Source organism: Chenopodium quinoa, unplaced genomic scaffold, assembly GCF_001683475.1.
Source record: "Chenopodium quinoa cultivar QQ74 unplaced genomic scaffold, ASM168347v1, whole genome shotgun sequence".
Classification (NCBI taxonomy): domain Eukaryota; kingdom Viridiplantae; phylum Streptophyta; class Magnoliopsida; order Caryophyllales; family Amaranthaceae; genus Chenopodium; species Chenopodium quinoa.
This window is the reverse complement of record NW_018742738.1, coordinates 11,023,429-11,043,396: the sequence shown is the minus strand read 5'-3', so window position 1 is coordinate 11,043,396 and position 19,968 is coordinate 11,023,429. Positions and strand designations below refer to the sequence as shown.

The following is a 19,968-nucleotide window of genomic DNA, read 5'->3' as shown; positions in this document are numbered from 1 at the left end:
CAGAATAGCTGAAGGTGCGTGCGTGAACCTTCAAGGAAGAGACGATAAAGAAGGGGTAAGAAGTCTCCATCAAGAAGCTTGGGAAGGATGATGATAATTGAGCAAGGAGACAACTCTGATTTGTCCTCTGATATGTATGAACCAGTACACAAGTGTCCTAGAAGCCCTAATCACACTTTAGATTGATCAAAGACTAGGGTTTGCTTGGTTAGATTTCTTTTTGTCCAATTGATCTAACCTTTGGCTAAGGAGTTAAGTACTCAAATATGATTTGTCGCATGTTATTAGTTCTTTTGAAACTAAATACTTAAGCATGTTTTTTTTATCATGTCTTAACTCTTTAAAGATTTTAACTTTTATTTATGTCTGATCTTGGGCTTGTTCAATTTATGTGATCAATATATATTATTAATTTTGTTCTTTTGATCAAGATATACAATTGAATTATTGTGATTATACACACAAAAATATATTTTAAATTTTCTAAAATTGAAATATATGGATTGTAATTATAACTACTTTCCCGACTTACCATGTGACAGAAAACTGTATTTATTGAAATTTAAATGAAAATACACTTTTAATTTCCCAATAAAAATTAAATGATCAGTAAAATTATTGACTTGTAAGCGGCGTTTACTATGCAAAATCTGTGACGGTTTAGTTCCAAATTCACTCCCCTTAATGTGATTTTTGGATAAATTACTTTCAATAAGTTGGAGAGTTGTGTGGTTTCATTACGATGACTTGAAGTAATGGAGGATTTTAACCGTCAAGGGAGTGACGCAAGAGTGATTATAAATATAAGTAGTCACTTCACATTTGTCAGAGTTTTTCAACTACTCTCTTAAATAATCTTATTTTAAATTTACCATGGAAGATCTTTTGCATCACAAATGCTGCACATTGAGCCTAATGGGGAAGTTTAAGGAGTTGGCATGTTTTATATGTTGACAATACACTTCATGGATCTATTGAATACCCAAATGAGTGCCCGAATCACCCTTTGGCTATGGATAGGCGCTCCAAATGGAAGAGAAATTACAGGAATAAAACGAAAAAGAAATTGCCTCAACATGAGGATTAAGAAGCGATGGGGGATAAACCCGCTATTTTGGATGATATAAAGGTGGACCTATTGGGCCTAGCGCTTTTCTTGTGGGTGTGAATGCTAATCTTTTGAGTAATTTTATACTTCCTCACCTAGAGTAGAAAGAAGACAGGGTGAATGCCGCCTTGGTTTGCAAGGGATGGGCCAGGGAGAATAGAGCGATCTTTCCTCCCACTTTCGATAGAAAATTGGAAGCAAGGACTATCCCTTACCCCAAGACGTACTATGAAGTGGAAGTTACCAGATGGGAGGGGGAATGCATACCTTAGTGTATAAGTGTGTCATTCAATTATGGTATAATCAATCTTTGAGCACCATAGGATCGACTAGCTCCTTACAGAGCCTAGCAATGATGAATTTGAGGAGTATCTTAACGATCCTGAATTGCAAAATCTTGTGGCGACGCTCCAAGATGATCCAGCATATTAGAAGGCATTTCAATAAGTACATCATGTCATTATATATATTTATCCTTAAGTCCTGTTTTAAAGAGTATACACAATTCAAAACTTATAAGCTTTGAAATGCTCTAATTTGTAATTATTATACCTCTATAAATATTAAGTAATATTTTTATTTTGTGTTTGGTATTTGCAAAGTTAGACATACATAGTGCTTTATATTTATGTTTAAAGAGTCATAATTTGGTTGGTTTCAAACGCCATCAACCACAAAAATTGGGGGGGGGGGGCATTTGTTACACCCAAAAATCAGATTTTGACCTGACTATATCCTTTCATTTAATGGAATGCATTTGTATCTTTTGTCATATGTTTATCTACACGTTTCTTTGAGCAATCTAACTTGTTTTACTTCTTTTAGGAAAGCTTCCTTATTTATTAATTTGTTTCACGTTAGCAAGGTTATCAATCTTTCAAACCGGTAAATCAAGGGGCAGCCTCCTAATACTCTAGAACGAGATAGAGTATTGAATTTGTTGGTAAAGAGCAATATTTACCTCAATAGGTTGTCAAAGTTTAAGTAATTAACTATAAATAGATTGTTTGTCAAGAAGACATGTTGAATTAAAAAAAAAAATGGTGAAAGTAACAAATTTTACAATTTGTGAAAGTATTTGGATGTTTGCATATATTAAATTTAATGTAAAGTACTCCTTATACAATACCAATATCTATACTGTATACTTTTTTAGTATTTAAAAATACAAACCATCATGCTTATCATGCCACATGTAAACTTTATTTTTCTTCAATGCCACACGTCACCTCATAACCTTCAATTTTTTTCAATCCCCTTTTTCACTAAAAAAAAAAAAAAAAAAAAAAAACCTATCTTTAATTCAATACATGTATGGTTTGATTCATTTTTCCCCAACTTTTTGTTTCTTCTATAAAATTCCAATTGAGCTAGCGTAACATGTTTAATATAGATACACTGATATATTTTAACCTATTTTTATTCATGGGGTAGGCCACGGCCTAGGCCCCCCTTGAATCTGTCTTTAGGTTGGTTCACCCCATTATCTTGCACATGACTCAGCCTATGAGTAGCAGCCATATCACATAATGTATTAGTTAAATGAAAAAAATACTTCGTGTAAGAACATCTTCAATGGGTAAATTCATTGGATTTTTTTTTTGTAGGAGAAAGAAAGTATTTTTTGTAAAGACTATCAATAATTTAGTATCTTAACTTAGCTAGTTATCCAAAAAGAAAGTGACCAAATAATTTTTAGTTTTTTTGTAACACAAAGTAGAAACTATTATAATAATAGGCTAAAGCCCAAATTACACATAACAACACTTTTAAGAGTTTATCACAAAACTTGGTGTTGAACAAAAACAAACAATTACTAAGTCCCTATGTTACATGGACTCAAGTACGTGTGTCGGACACGGACACGTACGTGTACGAGTGTCCAATTCGTCAATTTTCAAAATTTTAGGACACGGGGACTCTGTCCTATATTTGGACACGGGTGCGGGAACACGACACTTTCATTTTGTGAAAAAAATAATATTATAAGTAAAAAAGTAAAAAAAAAGTTAAAAGTGAAGAGGTTGAGTGGTTAAAAAACTAATAAATATAGTCACTAGTCAGTAACTACAACTTTCTATCAAATCAAAATATTAGAAGTAAAAAAGATCTTGAGTGGTTAAATAATAAAATATAACCAAAATAAAGAGTATCACACAACTGTTCACCCTTTTGCTTTATCAATACAGCTGTCCCACACTCCCACTTACCACAAAACCTCATTTTTATCACTTTATCAGCCCTCACTCCTCAGTCTTTCACTCTCTATTTATTTATCATGCATTCATGTGGTTGCTACACGCCGGCAACAATGGCGTCCACCACAAAACTCCGACCAACTCACGAATTCAAGCTGATTTGGGGGGTTTAAGTTGTCTATCGGTCGAAAATGCGGAATTTTTATACTATGGTTTTTCCCCTTCCCCTCTCTCAGAAGTGTCAGAGTGCAAATAGCCGAATCTGACACGAATTTCGTATCCGTGTCCGCGTCGTGTCGTGTCGTGTCGACACGAACACTCCGGGATTTCAGCCGAGTCTAGTGAACATAGCTAAGTCCAATCATGCATACATTCAAAATTAAGCAAACTATTAAAAAAACCAGAGCCCTACATTGTTTATACACACAAAAGGGAAACAACAAGAAGCAACCGGACAATCTCAGAGAAGAGAGATGGATGGTGATGAGACAGCATCGAAACATTCGCCTGAATCAATATTTAGCTTCATTGATAATGAGGAGGATTCAGTGGCGTCACCAGGATTTTCGAAGTGTGGGTTCGAAACTTCCGAAATTTGAAATCATAATTAACAAAGGAATAAAAAACACCAATAATATTCAACAAAATAGCAAGTTGATCAAACAACCAAATACAATCATCATTATCCTTAGCAACAGCAACAAGGGTTAATTGAAGTTGGTGAGCAAAACAATGAATATAATAGGCTTGTTTTGTTTCATTCATGATCAAAGTCTTGAGACCATTTATCTCCCCCCTCATGTTACTAGCACCGTCATAACCTTGTCCACGAACTCTAGACAAACTCAATGAATGTTCCATAAGCAAAGACTCAAATGCACTCTTTAGTGACAAAGCAGTAGTATCCTTAACATGTACAATTCCAAGAAACCTCTCATTTATCTTCCCTTTATTATTGACATAACGCAAGCAAAGGGCCATTTGTTCCTTTTGAGATACATCACTTGATTCATCAGCCATTATTCCAAAATAGTCATCCCCAATATCATCAATAAGAAGTCTAGTGGTTTCTTTGGCACAACAATTAATAAGTTCTTTTTGAATTGAAGGACTAGTCATTCGATTATTACCCGGGGCATTACCTAGAACAACCTTTGCTACCTCACTATTATTTTCTGAAAACCATGTTAAGAGTGCAAGAAAATTACCCCTATTCCAAGATTCTTCACTTTCATTATGCCCACGACAAGCTAAACCTTAATTTAAAAGAAATCTAATACATTTCAATGAATAAGTCAAGCGAGATTTGTATTGTAGTTTAGCTTCCTTAGAATAAGTGCAAAGAGATTCAGCAATTGATGTCTTTGGGTTGATAAACATACTATATTTCTCATTAGCCTGATTATGGAAACTACCAATACCACCCACATGAACATCAAATCTACCAGTCTTATTCCATCCTCTAAATCCCCCTTTAATAAAGGAATCATTAACAGCCAAAGAATAATCAACTTTATCAGTGAACAAATAGCACACAAAACAAAAAGCCGCATCTTTCTCAACACTATATTCAAGCCACTCATATTTATCAAACCAAGTAACATTAAAACGGCGCATACCTCCAACTTTTCTTTGAGGAAAATTATGTGTGCGTGGATCACAACGTTTCTTTGTAATATAGCCTCTCCTTACGGCATCTCGATCATTAGGAGGATACTCCATAATTGGAATTCTTTTTCCAGGGTCATGTGGAAGAAGATCAACATCATAAATGCGAGTATCATCGGAGTCAACAGTAGTATTTGGAACACTTGGACCTGTGTTCTCAGGTGGTGGAATTGTTGCAGCAATAGGAACCTCATCATCATTAGGAGACACATGTTCTTCTATTGGAGGATCCCTTGAACTAGGTGAAGAACAAGTTGAAGACTTTTGTGACTTCCCGGCACGTTTCCAAAATGACTCTAAACTCATGGTATAATAGGTATATACTGCTAGTCTGCTACACACACATGATAAATGCAGAATGAAATCAATGAATGAATGATAAATCTAGAAAGCTAATTAAAATTATCGTAATTAAAGATTACAGTCAATTACTCAATTAGTAAACGAAATCTAGACGGCAGAAAACGAAATAGCATATGAAATTATGAAAACTAGAAGGCAGAAAACGAAATACAGAAAATAGCATATGAAATTCAACAATGTAACAAAAAAAAATCCCCAAATTGAGAACTTGAGAAGTAAATTAGATAATTATAACCAAACTTCAGCAATTTACAAAAAATTGGCAATTCGTAATGTATATTAGCAATTTAGCATATGAATTTCAAGTATTCAATGATTTAGCAAAAAAAAATCCCCAAATTGAGAAGTAAATTACATTTGCAAAAAAAAAAATCCCCAAATTCACTTACCTACATACACCGATACACGGCTGTGAGGCTGTCAGTGCTGTGACGGACGACGGTGGGTCTGCTGGCCTGCTGGGTGAGTGGCTGGTGCGCTGCCGCTGCCACCGTGTTCTGGCGTTCTGCTGACTGTTGCCGTGTTGCGCCGGGAAGAGAAGGAGGAAGAACGGGAAGAGAAGGACTGAAGGAGGAAGAACGGGAAGAGATTAAGAGAGGGAGGAAGAAGTTAGGGTTTTGCAATTTGGGGGAATGAGGAAGAGGAAAGCTGGAAGCAGGGAAAGCTCAGGAAACAAAATTAAAAAATTGTGTGATGGGAGGTAAAAATAACCACTGGGCTACAACTTTACTTGTTGTCATATAATACACAAATATTCTATTTAAACCTATTTTGATTTTTTTTTTTTTTAAAAAAAGTATTTAATTTTTTTCAAAAAATCAGTGGGTTCAACCCACCCTAGCTCCGCCACTGGGAGGATTCAAAGCAAAAGAAATATAAGAAATCAGGGTTTGAGGAGTTTGAAGGGACATGGGAAGGCAGGGTTGAACCGTTGTTGAGTTATATGAATGAGATGGATCATCTGTATCGAATGTGTTGATAAGTATATTAGGTGACTCGTACTTCGTAGCTTTGTCCGCCCGATCGGGCGGACATTGCCCGGTCTGACCGGGCGGAAGAAGAAGAGGTGCCTGGCAAATTCGTTGAAGAAGCTGCTCTCGCGCCCGACCGGGCGAGCCTTCGCCCGACCGGGCGAGCCTTCGCCCGATCGGGCAGACCTTGCCCGGTCTGACCGGGCGGTGGGGGTTGGATACGTTGAAGCATTCGTATGGAGTTTTCTTCTCGCGCCCGATCGGGCAGACCTTGCCCGGTCTGACCGGGCGGAGAAGGAAAAATACGGAACGCGGATTTTGCGGTTTTAGGTTATCTTATTTTATTATCTTTTTGCCCAAGTATCTTTTAATTAGGGATTAATATAAAACCTCCCTAATATCAGTATTAGGGTTAAGAGAGACAGAGTGAGAGCCGTTCTTGAGAAATACAAGAATCATCTTTGTAATCTTTGCAGTTTATAGTGAAATCATTCGATCTCGGTGCCCGTGGACGTAGCTATCACATCGATAGTGAACTACGTAAATTCTTGGTGTTGTTCTTATTGTTTGCATTGAATTTCTTTATTGTTTTCTTGTTTGTTTTCGACCTTTGCTTCCGCTGTCGCACAACAATTGGTATCAAGAGCTCAGGTTCAATCCTTGGAGAGTTTCTTGAAGATAACAATGGCAGGAGATTCAACAATAAGAATTGAGAAGTTTACCGGGAAAAATAGTTTCGGGCTATGGCAAATTAAGATGAAGGCTCTGTTAAAACAACAGCAGATATGGCGTCCGTTGGCTCCAAAGAGTACTACTTCGGAGTCAGGAGACGGACCGACTGACTCGCAGTTAGAAGTTATGGAAGAGAAGGCACACTCTACCATATTACTTAGTCTTGATGATCAAATCATCACGGAGGTTGCTGATCAGGAAACGGCGGCTGGATTGTGGCTGAAGCTGGAGTCATTGTATATGACTAAGTCGTTGACCAACAAATTATTACTGAAACAGCGGTTGTTTAGCCTCCGGATGCAGTCAGGTACTTCCTTACGGGAACATCTAGAAAAACTTAACTCTATTTTGCTTGATTTACGTAATTTAGATGTTAAAATTGATGATGAGGATGCTGCGTTGATTTTACTTGTATCTCTACCGTCTAGCTTTGAGAATTTTGTAGAGTCTTTTGTTGTTGGTAAGGATTCTATAACCTTAGAAGAAGTGAAGGCAGCACTTCATACTAGGGAACTCAGAATGAAAGCTACGAGTGATAATGGGGATAATGGTAGTGGGTTATTTGTTAAGTCCGGAAAGTCTAAAAAGAATAAGGGGTTTAACAAGGGGAACAATGCTGGGTCGGGTGCTGGAAACGGCAAGGATGGATCTAGTAAAACTACTACTAAAACATGTTATTACTGTAAAGAACCGGGTCACTTTAGGAATAATTGTCCGGTGAGGAAAAACAAGTCCCAGGCTGCTGTAGTTGAAGAGAAACCGAATGAGAGCTATAATTCAGAGGAAGATTTAGCATTAGTCAGTTCTGCTAGGTCTGATGATTTATCTGATAACTGGGTTCTAGATTCGGGGTGTTCGTTCCATATGTGTCCACGTCGAGATTGGTTTGATACATATGAACCTCGCAATGGGGGTATGGTTATAGTCGGTAACAATGCTCCATGTAAGGTCACAGGTATTGGTTCCATGAGGTTGAGGACTGTTGATGGGCGGAGGTTAACTTTGACTAATGTACGGCATGTTCCTGCTTTAGGAAAGAATCTGATTTCATTGGGTACCCTGGATGAATTGGGGTACAATGGTGTGTTTTCAGATGGGGAGTTGTGTATTTTCAGAGGTTCTGAGTTGGTACTTAAGGGTATCAAAAGGAACACCCTCTATGTTTTTGAGGGTGTTACACTGCCTAGTTCTGCGGTTTGCGCATCTGTATCTCACCAGGAGATGACTAAGATTTGGCACATGAGGCTTGGTCATATGGGGGAGAAGGGGATGCAGCTATTGTCCAAGAGGGGTCTTCTATCCGGGGTCAAGGTTGCCAACCTTGAATTTTGTGAGCATTGTGTGTTTGGTAAGAAACACAGGTCAAAGTTCAGCAAGGGTGCTCACATTACTGATGCAGTGCTCGATTACATCCATTCAGATTGCTGGGGTCCATCTAGAGTTGAAGGTATGGGAGGTTACCACTATTTTGTGTCATTTGTTGATGACAAGTCCCGATACACATGGCTTAGGTTGCTTAAGTCAAAGGATGAGGCCTTCAAAGTTTTCAAGCAATGGAAAGCTTTGGTGGAAAATCGACAAGGAAGGAAGATCAAGAAGCTACGAACGGACAATGGGCTAGAGTTTTGCAAAGACGAGTTTAATCAGTTCTGTGCAGATGAGGGTATAGGTCGGCATCATACTGTCAGGAAGACACCACAGCAGAACGGTGTAGCAGAACGGGTTAATCAGACACTGCTAGAGAGAGTCCGATGCATGCTCTCTAATGCAGGGCTTGGGAGGAGGTACTGGAGTGAAGCTGTGTTAACAGCTTGTTATGTCATTAATAGGGGTCCTCATTCTGGAATTGATTCCAAAATTCCGTTTGAGATCTGGAGTGGTAAGTTGCCTAATTTTTCGAATTTGAAGATTTTTGGTTGTGTTGCTTATTATCATGTTATTGAGGGTAAGCTGGATCCACGAGCCAAGAAGGGGTGTTTTGTTGGGTACGGGGATGGTGTGAAGGGGTTTAGAATTTTTTCACCTTCGGAGGGTCGGGTCATTCTTAGTAGGGATGTTACTTTCGATGAAAACACCATGTATTCAATTAAAAATGCAGAGATTTCAGATTTGAGAAGGGAAGGAGACAATTTATTACAGACAGATGGGGTACTTGAGGTACATCAGTCTACCATTGCTGATTTACCTCGGGTACAATATATTGATGATGATGCTGATGTTCCAGTGCCGGGTACTCCTGAACCTGAGATTACTCCTACTCATTCTAACTCTGGGATGAGGTGGAGCAATCTAATCAGGGGTCATCTAGTCAACCTGACACCATTCTTGAGATGCCTAAACGAGTTATCAAGAAGCCTGTTAGATTGATTGAAGAGATGGAGGGAAGAAATTGCTGTGTTGATGCGATGACAGGTTATGCATTGAGTGTAGCTGATGATGTAGAGTCATTTGAACCTGCCACATATAAACAAGCAATTAGTTGTAGTGAGTCTGCGCAATGGCTTGCCGCAATGGGTGAAGAGATGCAGTCTCTTTACAAGAACAGAGTGTGGGAACTGGTAAAGGTACCGGAAGGGAGGAAGCTTGTGGGTTGTAAATGGATTTACAAGAAGAAAGAAGGGTTGTCGGAAACTGAGCAAATACGTTTTAAGGCTAGGCTAGTTGCTAAGGGGTTCAGTCAGGTAGAAGGGGTTGATTTTGTTGAGATATTCTCACCTGTGGTTCGACATACTTCTATCCGTGTGTTATTGTCAATTGTAGCACATTTTGATCTTGAGCTGGAGCAGTTGGATGTTAAAACGGCTTTCCTTCATGGCGATTTGGAGGAGGAGATTCTGATGAAGCAGCCCGAAGGATTCGAAGTTCCTGGAAAGGAACACTATGCCTGCAGATTGCTAAAGTCATTGTATGGACTTAAGCAATCCCCCCGACAGTGGTACAAAAGGTTTGATTCTTTTATGGTTTCACAAGGTTTTGACAGGAATTCATATGATTGCTGTGTGTATCATAGTAAGCTGGATAATGGTTCCATGATTTATCTTTTGTTATATGTTGATGACATGTTGGTTGCCACAAAGAATAAATCTGATATTGCTAGATTAAAGGAGATGCTTAACTCGGAGTTTGACATGAAAGACTTGGGTGCAGCTAGGAAGATTTTGGGTATGGAGATCTACAGGGATCGGGCTAGAGGTAAGCTTTTCTTGACTCAGAAAAGCTACATTGAAAAGATTTTGTCTCGTTTTGGGATGGAAAAATCGAAGCCTATAAGTACGCCAACTACTGTTAGTTGTAAGTTGTCTTTGTCTATGTCACCTCAATCAGAGGAGGAGTTGTCTTATATGTCTAGAGTTCCATATGCAAATGCGGTTGGTTGTTTGATGTATGCTATGGTCTGTACTAGGCCGGATATTGCGCATGCTGTTAGTGTTGTAAGCAGGTTTATGGCTCGACCTGGGAGGGAACACTGGCAAGGGGTGAAAAGGATTTTTCGCTACCTGAGAGGGACAGCTGATATTGGTCTTGTGTACGGGAATGGTAGGGAATGCTTGGTCACTGGGTACAGTGATTCTGATTATGCAGCTGATGTGGATACCAGGAGGTCTGTGACTGGTTATGTGTTCACTTTGGGTGGTTCTGTGGTTAGTTGGAAGTCTACATTGCAGTCATCAGTTACGTTGTCAACTACTGAAGCTGAGTATATGGCTCTAACTTCTGCAGCTAAGGAGTCTATTTGGCTCAAAGGCCTAGTAGGTGAACTGGGTATTGCACAGGATTTTGCTACAGTGTATTGTGATAGTCTAAGTGCGATTTGCTTAGCTAAAGATCAAGTACACCATGATCGGACGAAGCACATTGATGTCAGGTATCATTTCTTACGTACTGACAAGAGGATTAAGGTGAAGAAGATTGGGACTGCTGACAACCCGGCTGATTTCTTCACTAAGCCTGTTCCGTTTAGCAAGTTTAAACATTGCTTAGACTTGCTAAATATTGATTACTACGTGATGTAGTAGGCCCTGAGGGGCGAAGTTGGGGAGCTCCTGGTGTAGGTGTGTTGGCCTTAAGGTGGAGCTTGCCCGGGGCTTGTGATGCAGGTGGAGCATTATGAGTTGTTATACTTGGAGACGAGTATGTGATGGGTCTTGGTTGAAGACTTATCGGGATGTATGGCTTATGCATGAGTCCTGCATCGGGTTTGGCTTGAGATGTTTTTTCACTATGTCTTGATGGGGTCGTTTGCTGACTACGAGTTCTCGTCAAGGTGGAGATTGTTGATAAGTATATTAGGTGACTCGTACTTCGTAGCTTTGTCCGCCCGATCGGGCGGACATTGCCCGGTCTGACCGGGCGGAAGAAGAAGAGGTGCCTGGCAAATTCGTTGAAGAAGCTGCTCTCGCGCCCGACCGGGCGAGCCTTCGCCCGACCGGGCGAGCCTTCGCCCGATCGGGCAGACCTTGCCCGGTCTGACCGGGCGGTGGGGGTTGGATACGTTGAAGCATTCGTATGGAGTTTTCTTCTCGCGCCCGATCGGGCAGACCTTGCCTGGTCTGACCGGGCGGAGAAGGAAAAATACGGAACGCGGATTTTGCGGTTTTAGGTTATCTTATTTTATTATCTTTTTGCCCAAGTATCTTTTAATTAGGGATTAATATAAAACCTCCCTAATATCAGTATTAGGGTTAAGAGAGACAGAGTGAGAGCCGTTCTTGAGAAATACAAGAATCATCTTTGTAATCTTTGCAGTTTATAGTGAAATCATTCGATCTCGGTGCCCGTGGACGTAGCTATCACATCGATAGTGAACTACGTAAATTCTTGGTGTTGTTCTTATTGTTTGCATTGAATTTCTTTATTGTTTTCTTGTTTGTTTTCGACCTTTGCTTCCGCTGTCGCACAACAGAATGTCTGGCGAAGTTGCTTTGAATGATCTCAAGGGTAAACAATACCTTCTCTTTGTTTGCTTATACTTTCATTCCCAATCCAGCATCGAATTCGAATTCGAATCGTACTATCCCCATTCCCCAAGATTTCATTCCTGCGTGTCATGATCTCTATTCTTATAGAGATGATTTCGAGATTGTTTTGGTTAATTCTACTAACACCAATCCTGACTATCCTGTCTTATTCATTTACCCTCTCCGTCACTTTCCTATGTCCTCAGTTGTCGTCCCATTCGACGACTATCACCGTCGTTCCTCAATACGCCAACTCCTTGACCCTGTTAATTCTGGTTTAGGTTTTGATTTTAAGTGCCTCTTTCTCGATGTTGCTCATAAAACAATGCTCGTTGGAGAACCCAATTCCATGTCTTCTTTAGTAGCTCATCTCAAGGAACTTGTGCACAATAGCTCATTTGACGCCTTACGTTCTTATCAAAGGCTTTTGAAAAATATGTGGCCCGTCAACTCGTGCCTTCCACCAGTGACATGCCCTATAGCTAGGATTTTTAATGTACCAAACCCGAATATTCTCCTGATATCAATGCCATGGTTTCTCAGTTATCTCCCATTCAGATTGGCCACACTTTGAATGTCAAGATGCTCTTGTCCGCTGGTTCAAATGAGCTTGGTTACCTTGTTCGAAAAGACGGTCAGCAAGTGGAAATTGGCAAGGCGATTCAGGACAAATACTTGATGATTTGTTGTTTTCACGCTCCTGTCTTCCGTAGAGATTGGGATTCAGTGGCGGTTCAGTCTCTACTAAATACATATTTCGAAGTTTATGCTTTGGGTGTGGATTTTGAGATGGTAGTGGTTGTAAAGATGAAGAAATTAGCTGATTACAAGCAGGTTTTCGATCATTTCTTGTCGGCTTCCCCCCTTCTTGTTTTGTAATACCGTTTGAGGACTTGAAGCGTCGAGATTTTATATGCAACTACCTTCAACTCAATTATTTTCAATGCATGATTTTGGATAAGAAGGGTATGGATATGAAGAAGAACATTCTACTTCATGGAAATAGGTTTGTGCGCTATTATGGAGCCGATGCCTTTCCCTTCACTGATGAGAAGCTGCAGGAACTTCAAGCAGATGAAGAACCGAGATGGAAAACTTCTTCCACTAATAACCTTGTGGGACTTTTGAGGTGCAAACTGTCTGATGTTCTAAAAAAGACCAATGCAGAAGATGGTTGTGGCACGGTGACGACTATCTCAGACCTCAATAACAAGGATTTTGTTGGGTTGTTCTTGTGTGTCAAAGGAAATTTCATTCCCAAGCTCAAGGAGGTATATGAACACTGCAAAACTCACCACAAGTCATTTGAAATTTTGCTGGTCTACATGCCCACGAATGACTCTCTTGACCCACAAAATTACAAGTTGTATGTTGATAATCTGCTGCAAAAGCACAAGTTATCCTTGTGGTATATGCCCTTTGATAATTCTGTAAGCCACAAGCTCTCTCGACTTGTTTGCCCCATAGAAGATGAGCTTATCATTTTGGGATTCCAGGATGCATCTATTGATCCTTATGGCCGAGATGTATTGAGCACTTTTGGAATTAATGCTTATCCATTTACTAGAAAGGAACTAGTCCAGCGGGAAGTAAACAAGTTCAAAGAACTCACCTTGGAGACATTGCTGGTGTATGAGTCACAGAGTTGCCTTCTTAAAGGAAACACAAAGATTCCTGTAGCAGATTTGAGGGGCAAGAATGTACTTCTTTGGATGAGCTCTCTTTCTCCCAGTAATATTTCTTTCTATCATAAACTATTATTATGGTACGAAAACAATCGGACAAAGAGTCCTGATTTTGAAGTGGTATTTGTTCGCAAACATAATTCCGCTGCAACGGATGATGATTTAGAACTGTCTGAAGTAATGCCATGGTTGATATGTGTTGTGCGACAGCGGAAGCAAAGGTCGTAAACAAACAAGAAAACAATAAAGAAATTCAATGCAAACAATAAGAACAACACCAAGAATTTACGTGGTTCACTATCGATGTGATAGCTACGTCCACGGGCACCGAGATCGAATGATTTCACTATAAACTGCAAAGATTACAAAGATGATTCTTGTATTTCTCAAGAACGGCTTTCACTCTGTCTCTCTTTTAACCCTAATACTGATATTAGGGAGGTTTTATATTAATCCCTAAAATAAAAGATACTTGGGCAAAAAGATAACATAAAAGATAACTTTAAATCGTAAAATCCGCGTCTCCGCATTTTTCCTTCTCCGCCCGGTCAGACCGGGCAAGGTCTGCCCGATCGGGCGCGAGAAGAAAACTCCATACGAATGCTTCAACGTATCCAACCCCCACCGCCCGGTCAGACCGGGCAAGGTCTGCCCGATCGGGCGAAGGCTCGCCCGGTCGGGCGAAGGCTCGCCCGGTCGGGCGCGAGAGCAGCTTCTTCAACGAATTTGCCAGGCACCTCTTCTTCTTCCGCCCGGTCAGACCGGGCAATGTCCGCCCGATCGGGCGGACAAAGCTACGAAGTACGAGTCACCTAATATACTTATCAACAATCTCCACCTTGACGAGAACTCGTAGTCAGCAAACGACCCCATCAAGACATAGTGAAAAAAACATCTCAAGCCAAACCCGATGCAAGACTCATGCATAAGCCATACATCCCGATAAGTCTTCAACCAAGACCCATCACATACTCGTCTCCAAGTATAACAACTCATAATGCTCCACCTGCATCACAAGCCCCGGGCAAGCTCCACCTTAATGCCAACACACCTACACCAGGAGCTCCCCAACTTCGCCCCTCAGGGCCTACTACATCACGTAGTAATCAATATTTAGCAAGTCTAAGCAATGTTTAAACTTGCTCAACGGAACAGGCTTAGTGAAGAAATCAGCCGGGTTGTCAGCAGTCCCAATCTTCTTCACCTTAATCCTCTTGTCAGTACGTAAGAAATGATACCCGACATCAATGTGCTTCGTCCGATCATGGTGTACTTGATCTTTAGCTAAGCAAATCGCACTTAGACTATCATAATACACTGTAGCAAAATCCTGTGCAATACCCAGTTCACCTACTAGGCCTTTGAGCCAAATAGACTCCTTAGCTGCAGAAGTTAGAGCCATATACTCAGCTTCAGTAGTTGACAACGTAACTGATGACTGCAATGTAGACTTCCAACTAACCACAGAACCACCCAAAGTGAACACATAACCAGTCACAGACCTCCTGGTATCCACATCAGCTGCATAATCAGAATCACTGTACCCAGTGACCAAGCATTCCTTACCATTCCCGTACACAAGACCAATATCAGCTGTCCCTCTCAGGTAGCGAAAAATCCTTTTCACCCCTTGCCAGTGTTCCCTCCCAGGTCGAGCCATAAACCTGCTTACAACACTAACAGCATGCGCAATATCCGGCCTAGTACAGACCATAGCATACATCAAACAACCAACCGCGTTTGCATATGGAACTCTAGACATATAAGACAACTCCTCCTCTGATTGAGGTGACATAGACAAAGACAACTTACAACTAACAGTAGTTGGCGTACTTATAGGCTTCGATTTTTCCATCCCAAAACGAGACAGAATCTTTTCAATGTAGCTTTTCTGAGTCAAGAAAAGCTTACCTCTAGCCCGATCCCTGTAGATCTCCATACCCAAAATCTTCCTAGCTGCACCCAAGTCTTTCATGTCAAACTCCGAGTTAAGCATCTCCTTTAATCTAGCAATATCAGATTTATTCTTTGTGGCAACCAACATGTCATCAACATATAACAAAAGATAAATCATGGAACCATTATCCAGCTTACTATGATACACACAGCAATCATATGAATTCCTGTCAAAACCTTGTGAAACCATAAAAGAATCAAACCTTTTGTACCACTGTCGGGGGGATTGCTTAAGTCCATACAATGACTTTAGCAATCTGCAGGCATAGTGTTCCTTTCCAGGAGCTTCGAATCCTTCGGGCTGCTTCATCAGAATCTCCTCCTCCAAATCGCCATGAAGGAAGGCCGTTTTAACATCCAACTGCTCCAGCTCAAGATCAAAATGTGCTACAATTGACAATAACACACGGATAGAAGTATGTCGAACCACAGGTGAGAATATCTCAACAAAGTCAACCCCTTCTACCTGACTGAACCCCTTAGCAACTAGCCTAGCCTTAAAACGTATTTGCTCAGTTTCCGACAACCCTTCTTTCTTCTTGTAAATCCATTTACAACCCACAAGCTTCCTCCCTTCCGGTACCTTTACCAGTTCCCACACTCTGTTCTTGTAAAGAGACTGCATCTCTTCACCCATTGCGGCAAGCCATTGCGCAGACTCACTACAACTAATTGCTTGTTTATATGTGGCAGGTTCAAATGACTCTACATCATCAGCTACACTCAATGCATAACCTGTCATCGCATCAACACAGCAATTTCTTCCCTCCATCTCTTCAATCAATCTAACAGGCTTCTTGATAACTCGTTTAGGCATCTCAAGAATGGTGTCAGGTTGACTAGATGACCCCTGATTAGATTGCTCCACCTCATCCCCAGAGTTAGAATGAGTAGGAGTAATCTCAGGTTCAGGAGTACCCGGCACTGGAACATCAGCATCATCATCAATATATTGTACCCGAGGTAAATCAGCAATGGTAGACTGATGTACCTCAAGTACCCCATCTGTCTGTAATAAATTGTCTCCTTCCCTTCTCAAATCTGAAATCTCTGCATTTTTAATTGAATACATGGTGTTTTCATCGAAAGTAACATCCCTACTAAGAATGACCCGACCCTCCGAAGGTGAAAAAATTCTAAACCCCTTCACACCATCCCCGTACCCAACAAAACACCCCTTCTTGGCTCGTGGATCCAGCTTACCCTCAATAACATGATAATAAGCAACACAACCAAAAATCTTCAAATTCGAAAAATTAGGCAACTTACCACTCCAGATCTCAAACGGAATTTTGGAATCAATTCCAGAATGAGGACCCCTATTAATGACATAACAAGCTGTTAACACAGCTTCACTCCAGTACCTCCTCCCAAGCCCTGCATTAGAGAGCATGCATCGGACTCTCTCTAGCAGTGTCTGATTAACCCGTTCTGCTACACCGTTCTGCTGTGGTGTCTTCCTGACAGTATGATGCCGACCTATACCCTCATCTGCACAGAACTGATTAAACTCGTCTTTGCAAAACTCTAGCCCATTGTCCGTTCGTAGCTTCTTGATCTTCCTTCCTTGTCGATTTTCCACCAAAGCTTTCCATTGCTTGAAAACTTTGAAGGCCTCATCCTTTGACTTAAGCAACCTAAGCCATGTGTATCGGGACTTGTCATCAACAAATGACACAAAATAGTGGTAACCTCCCATACCTTCAACTCTAGATGGACCCCAGCAATCTGAATGGATGTAATCGAGCACTGCATCAGTAATGTGAGCACCCTTGCTGAACTTTGACCTGTGTTTCTTACCAAACACACAATGCTCACAAAATTCAAGGTTGGCAACCTTGACCCCGGATAGAAGACCCCTCTTGGACAATAGCTGCATCCCCTTCTCCCCCATATGACCAAGCCTCATGTGCCAAATCTTAGTCATCTCCTGGTGAGATACAGATGCGCAAACCGCAGAACTAGGCAGTGTAACACCCTCAAAAACATAGAGGGTGTTCCTTTTGATACCCTTAAGTACCAACTCAGAACCTCTGAAAATACACAACTCCCCATCTGAAAACACACCATTGTACCCCAATTCATCCAGGGTACCCAATGAAATCAGATTCTTTCCTAAAGCAGGAACATGCCGTACATTAGTCAAAGTTAACCTCCGCCCATCAACAGTCCTCAACCTCATGGAACCAATACCTGTGACCTTACATGGAGCATTGTTACCGACTATAACCATACCCCCATTGCGAGGTTCATATGTATCAAACCAATCTCGACGTGGACACATATGGAACGAACACCCCGAATCTAGAACCCAGTTATCAGATAAATCATCAGACCTAGCAGAACTGACTAATGCTAAATCTTCCTCTGAATTATAGCTCTCATTCGGTTTCTCTTCAACTACAGCAGCCTGGGACTTGTTTTTCCTCACCGGACAATTATTCCTAAAGTGACCCGGTTCTTTACAGTAATAACATGTTTTAGTAGTAGTTTTACTAGATCCATCCTTGCCGTTTCCAGCACCCGACCCAGCATTGTTCCCCTTGTTAAACCCCTTATTCTTTTTAGACTTTCCGGACTTAACAAATAACCCACTACCATTATCCCCATTATCACTCGTAGCTTTCATTCTGAGTTCCCTAGTATGAAGTGCTGCCTTCACTTCTTCTAAGGTTATAGAATCCTTACCAACAACAAAAGACTCTACAAAATTCTCAAAGCTAGACGGTAGAGATACAAGTAAAATCAACGCAGCATCCTCATCATCAATTTTAACATCTAAATTACGTAAATCAAGCAAAATAGAGTTAAGTTTTTCTAGATGTTCCCGTAAGGAAGTACCTGACTGCATCCGGAGGCTAAACAACCGCTGTTTCAGTAATAATTTGTTGGTCAACGACTTAGTCATATACAATGACTCCAGCTTCAGCCACAATCCAGCCGCCGTTTCCTGATCAGCAACCTCCGTGATGATTTGATCATCAAGACTAAGTAATATGGTAGAGTGTGCCTTCTCTTCCATAACTTCTAACTGCGAGTCAGTCGGTCCGTCTCCTGACTCCGAAGTAGTACTCTTTGGAGCCAACGGACGCCATATCTGCTGTTGTTTTAACAGAGCCTTCATCTTAATTTGCCATAGCCCGAAACTATTTTTCTCGGTAAACTTCTCAATTCTTATTGTTGAATCTCCTGCCATTGTTATCTTCAAGAAACTCTCCAAGGATTGAACCTGAGCTCTTGATACCAATTGTTGTGCGACAGCGGAAGCAAAGGTCGTAAACAAACAAGAAAACAATAAAGAAATTCAATGCAAACAATAAGAACAACACCAAGAATTTACGTGGTTCACTATCGATGTGATAGCTACGTCCACGGGCACCGAGATCGAATGATTTCACTATAAACTGCAAAGATTACAAAGATGATTCTTGTATTTCTCAAGAACGGCTTTCACTCTGTCTCTCTTTTAACCCTAATACTGATATTAGGGAGGTTTTATATTAATCCCTAAAATAAAAGATACTTGGGCAAAAAGATAACATAAAAGATAACTTTAAATCGTAAAATCCGCGTCTCCGCATTTTTCCTTCTCCGCCCGGTCAGACCGGGCAAGGTCTGCCCGATCGGGCGCGAGAAGAAAACTCCATACGAATGCTTCAACGTATCCAACCCCCACCGCCCGGTCAGACCGGGCAAGGTCTGCCCGATCGGGCGAAGGCTCGCCCGGTCGGGCGAAGGCTCGCCCGGTCGGGCGCGAGAGCAGCTTCTTCAACGAATTTGCCAGGCACCTCTTCTTCTTCCGCCCGGTCAGACCGGGCAATGTCCGCCCGATCGGGCGGACAAAGCTACGAAGTACGAGTCACCTAATATACTTATCAACAATATGCCCGTTTATCGCTGATCACTCAGCTTCCATAGAAAAGAAACTATTTCCAGATGGGGGCATATGTGGTGATGCCCTTGTTGAATTTGGAACAGATGGCCTGGTTTGTTCGTTTACCGCTGATGAAGACCTTCTAGATATTGGTGTTGATGAATCTGGAAAAATTCCATTTGGCCGTTCTAATCTGCGCCGCAGTGCAATTAAGAATCTTTGTCACCACCATTTTATACTCATGAATAATTATACAGATTGAATCTGTCAAATGTGGCTCTTTAGTACCAATTTCTTTAGAATTTGCTTAGTTTCTGGTATGTATTTTGACAAGTTTTAAGAGTTCCGTACTTTTACTGGAAAGATTTTCATTGCCAGTGCTGTTTTGTTGATAAGAAGCTATGATCAAGAAGCAGTTTGCTCAGTTGGTTTTTGTTCTTGTTTTTATCAGTGTT

The 19,968-nt window shown here is 40.9% G+C and overlaps 1 protein-coding gene and 1 pseudogene across 2 annotated transcripts; one reads left to right on the top strand and one right to left on the bottom strand.

Annotated features, from left to right (window-relative positions):
• Positions 1 to 4,519: 4,519 nt before the first annotated feature.
• Positions 4,520 to 6,188, bottom strand: LOC110724245. 2 transcript variants are annotated; one of them, XM_021903657.1, is made up of 2 exons: positions 5,727 to 6,188; positions 4,520 to 5,308 (listed from the first exon to the last, which is right to left on the bottom strand). In XM_021903657.1, exon 2 carries the CDS (start codon positions 5,278 to 5,280, stop codon positions 4,564 to 4,566), a length of 717 nt encoding a protein of 238 aa, XP_021759349.1. In that variant the 5' UTR covers positions 5,281 to 5,308; positions 5,727 to 6,188; the 3' UTR covers positions 4,520 to 4,563. The 2 variants fall into 2 exon arrangements, with proteins under 2 accessions (XP_021759349.1, XP_021759350.1); XM_021903658.1 differs by having other exon boundaries at positions 4,520 to 5,305.
• A 5,999-nt stretch (positions 6,189 to 12,187) lies between these two features.
• Positions 12,188 to 19,948, top strand: LOC110724243 (annotated as a pseudogene).
• Positions 19,949 to 19,968: the final 20 nt, after the last annotated feature.

Excerpts from the sequence above, each read along its gene's own strand:
- LOC110724245 (XM_021903657.1), bottom strand. The coding sequence starts at position 5,280 with ATGAGTTTAGAGTCATTTTGGAAACGTGCCGGGAAGTCACAAAAGTCT.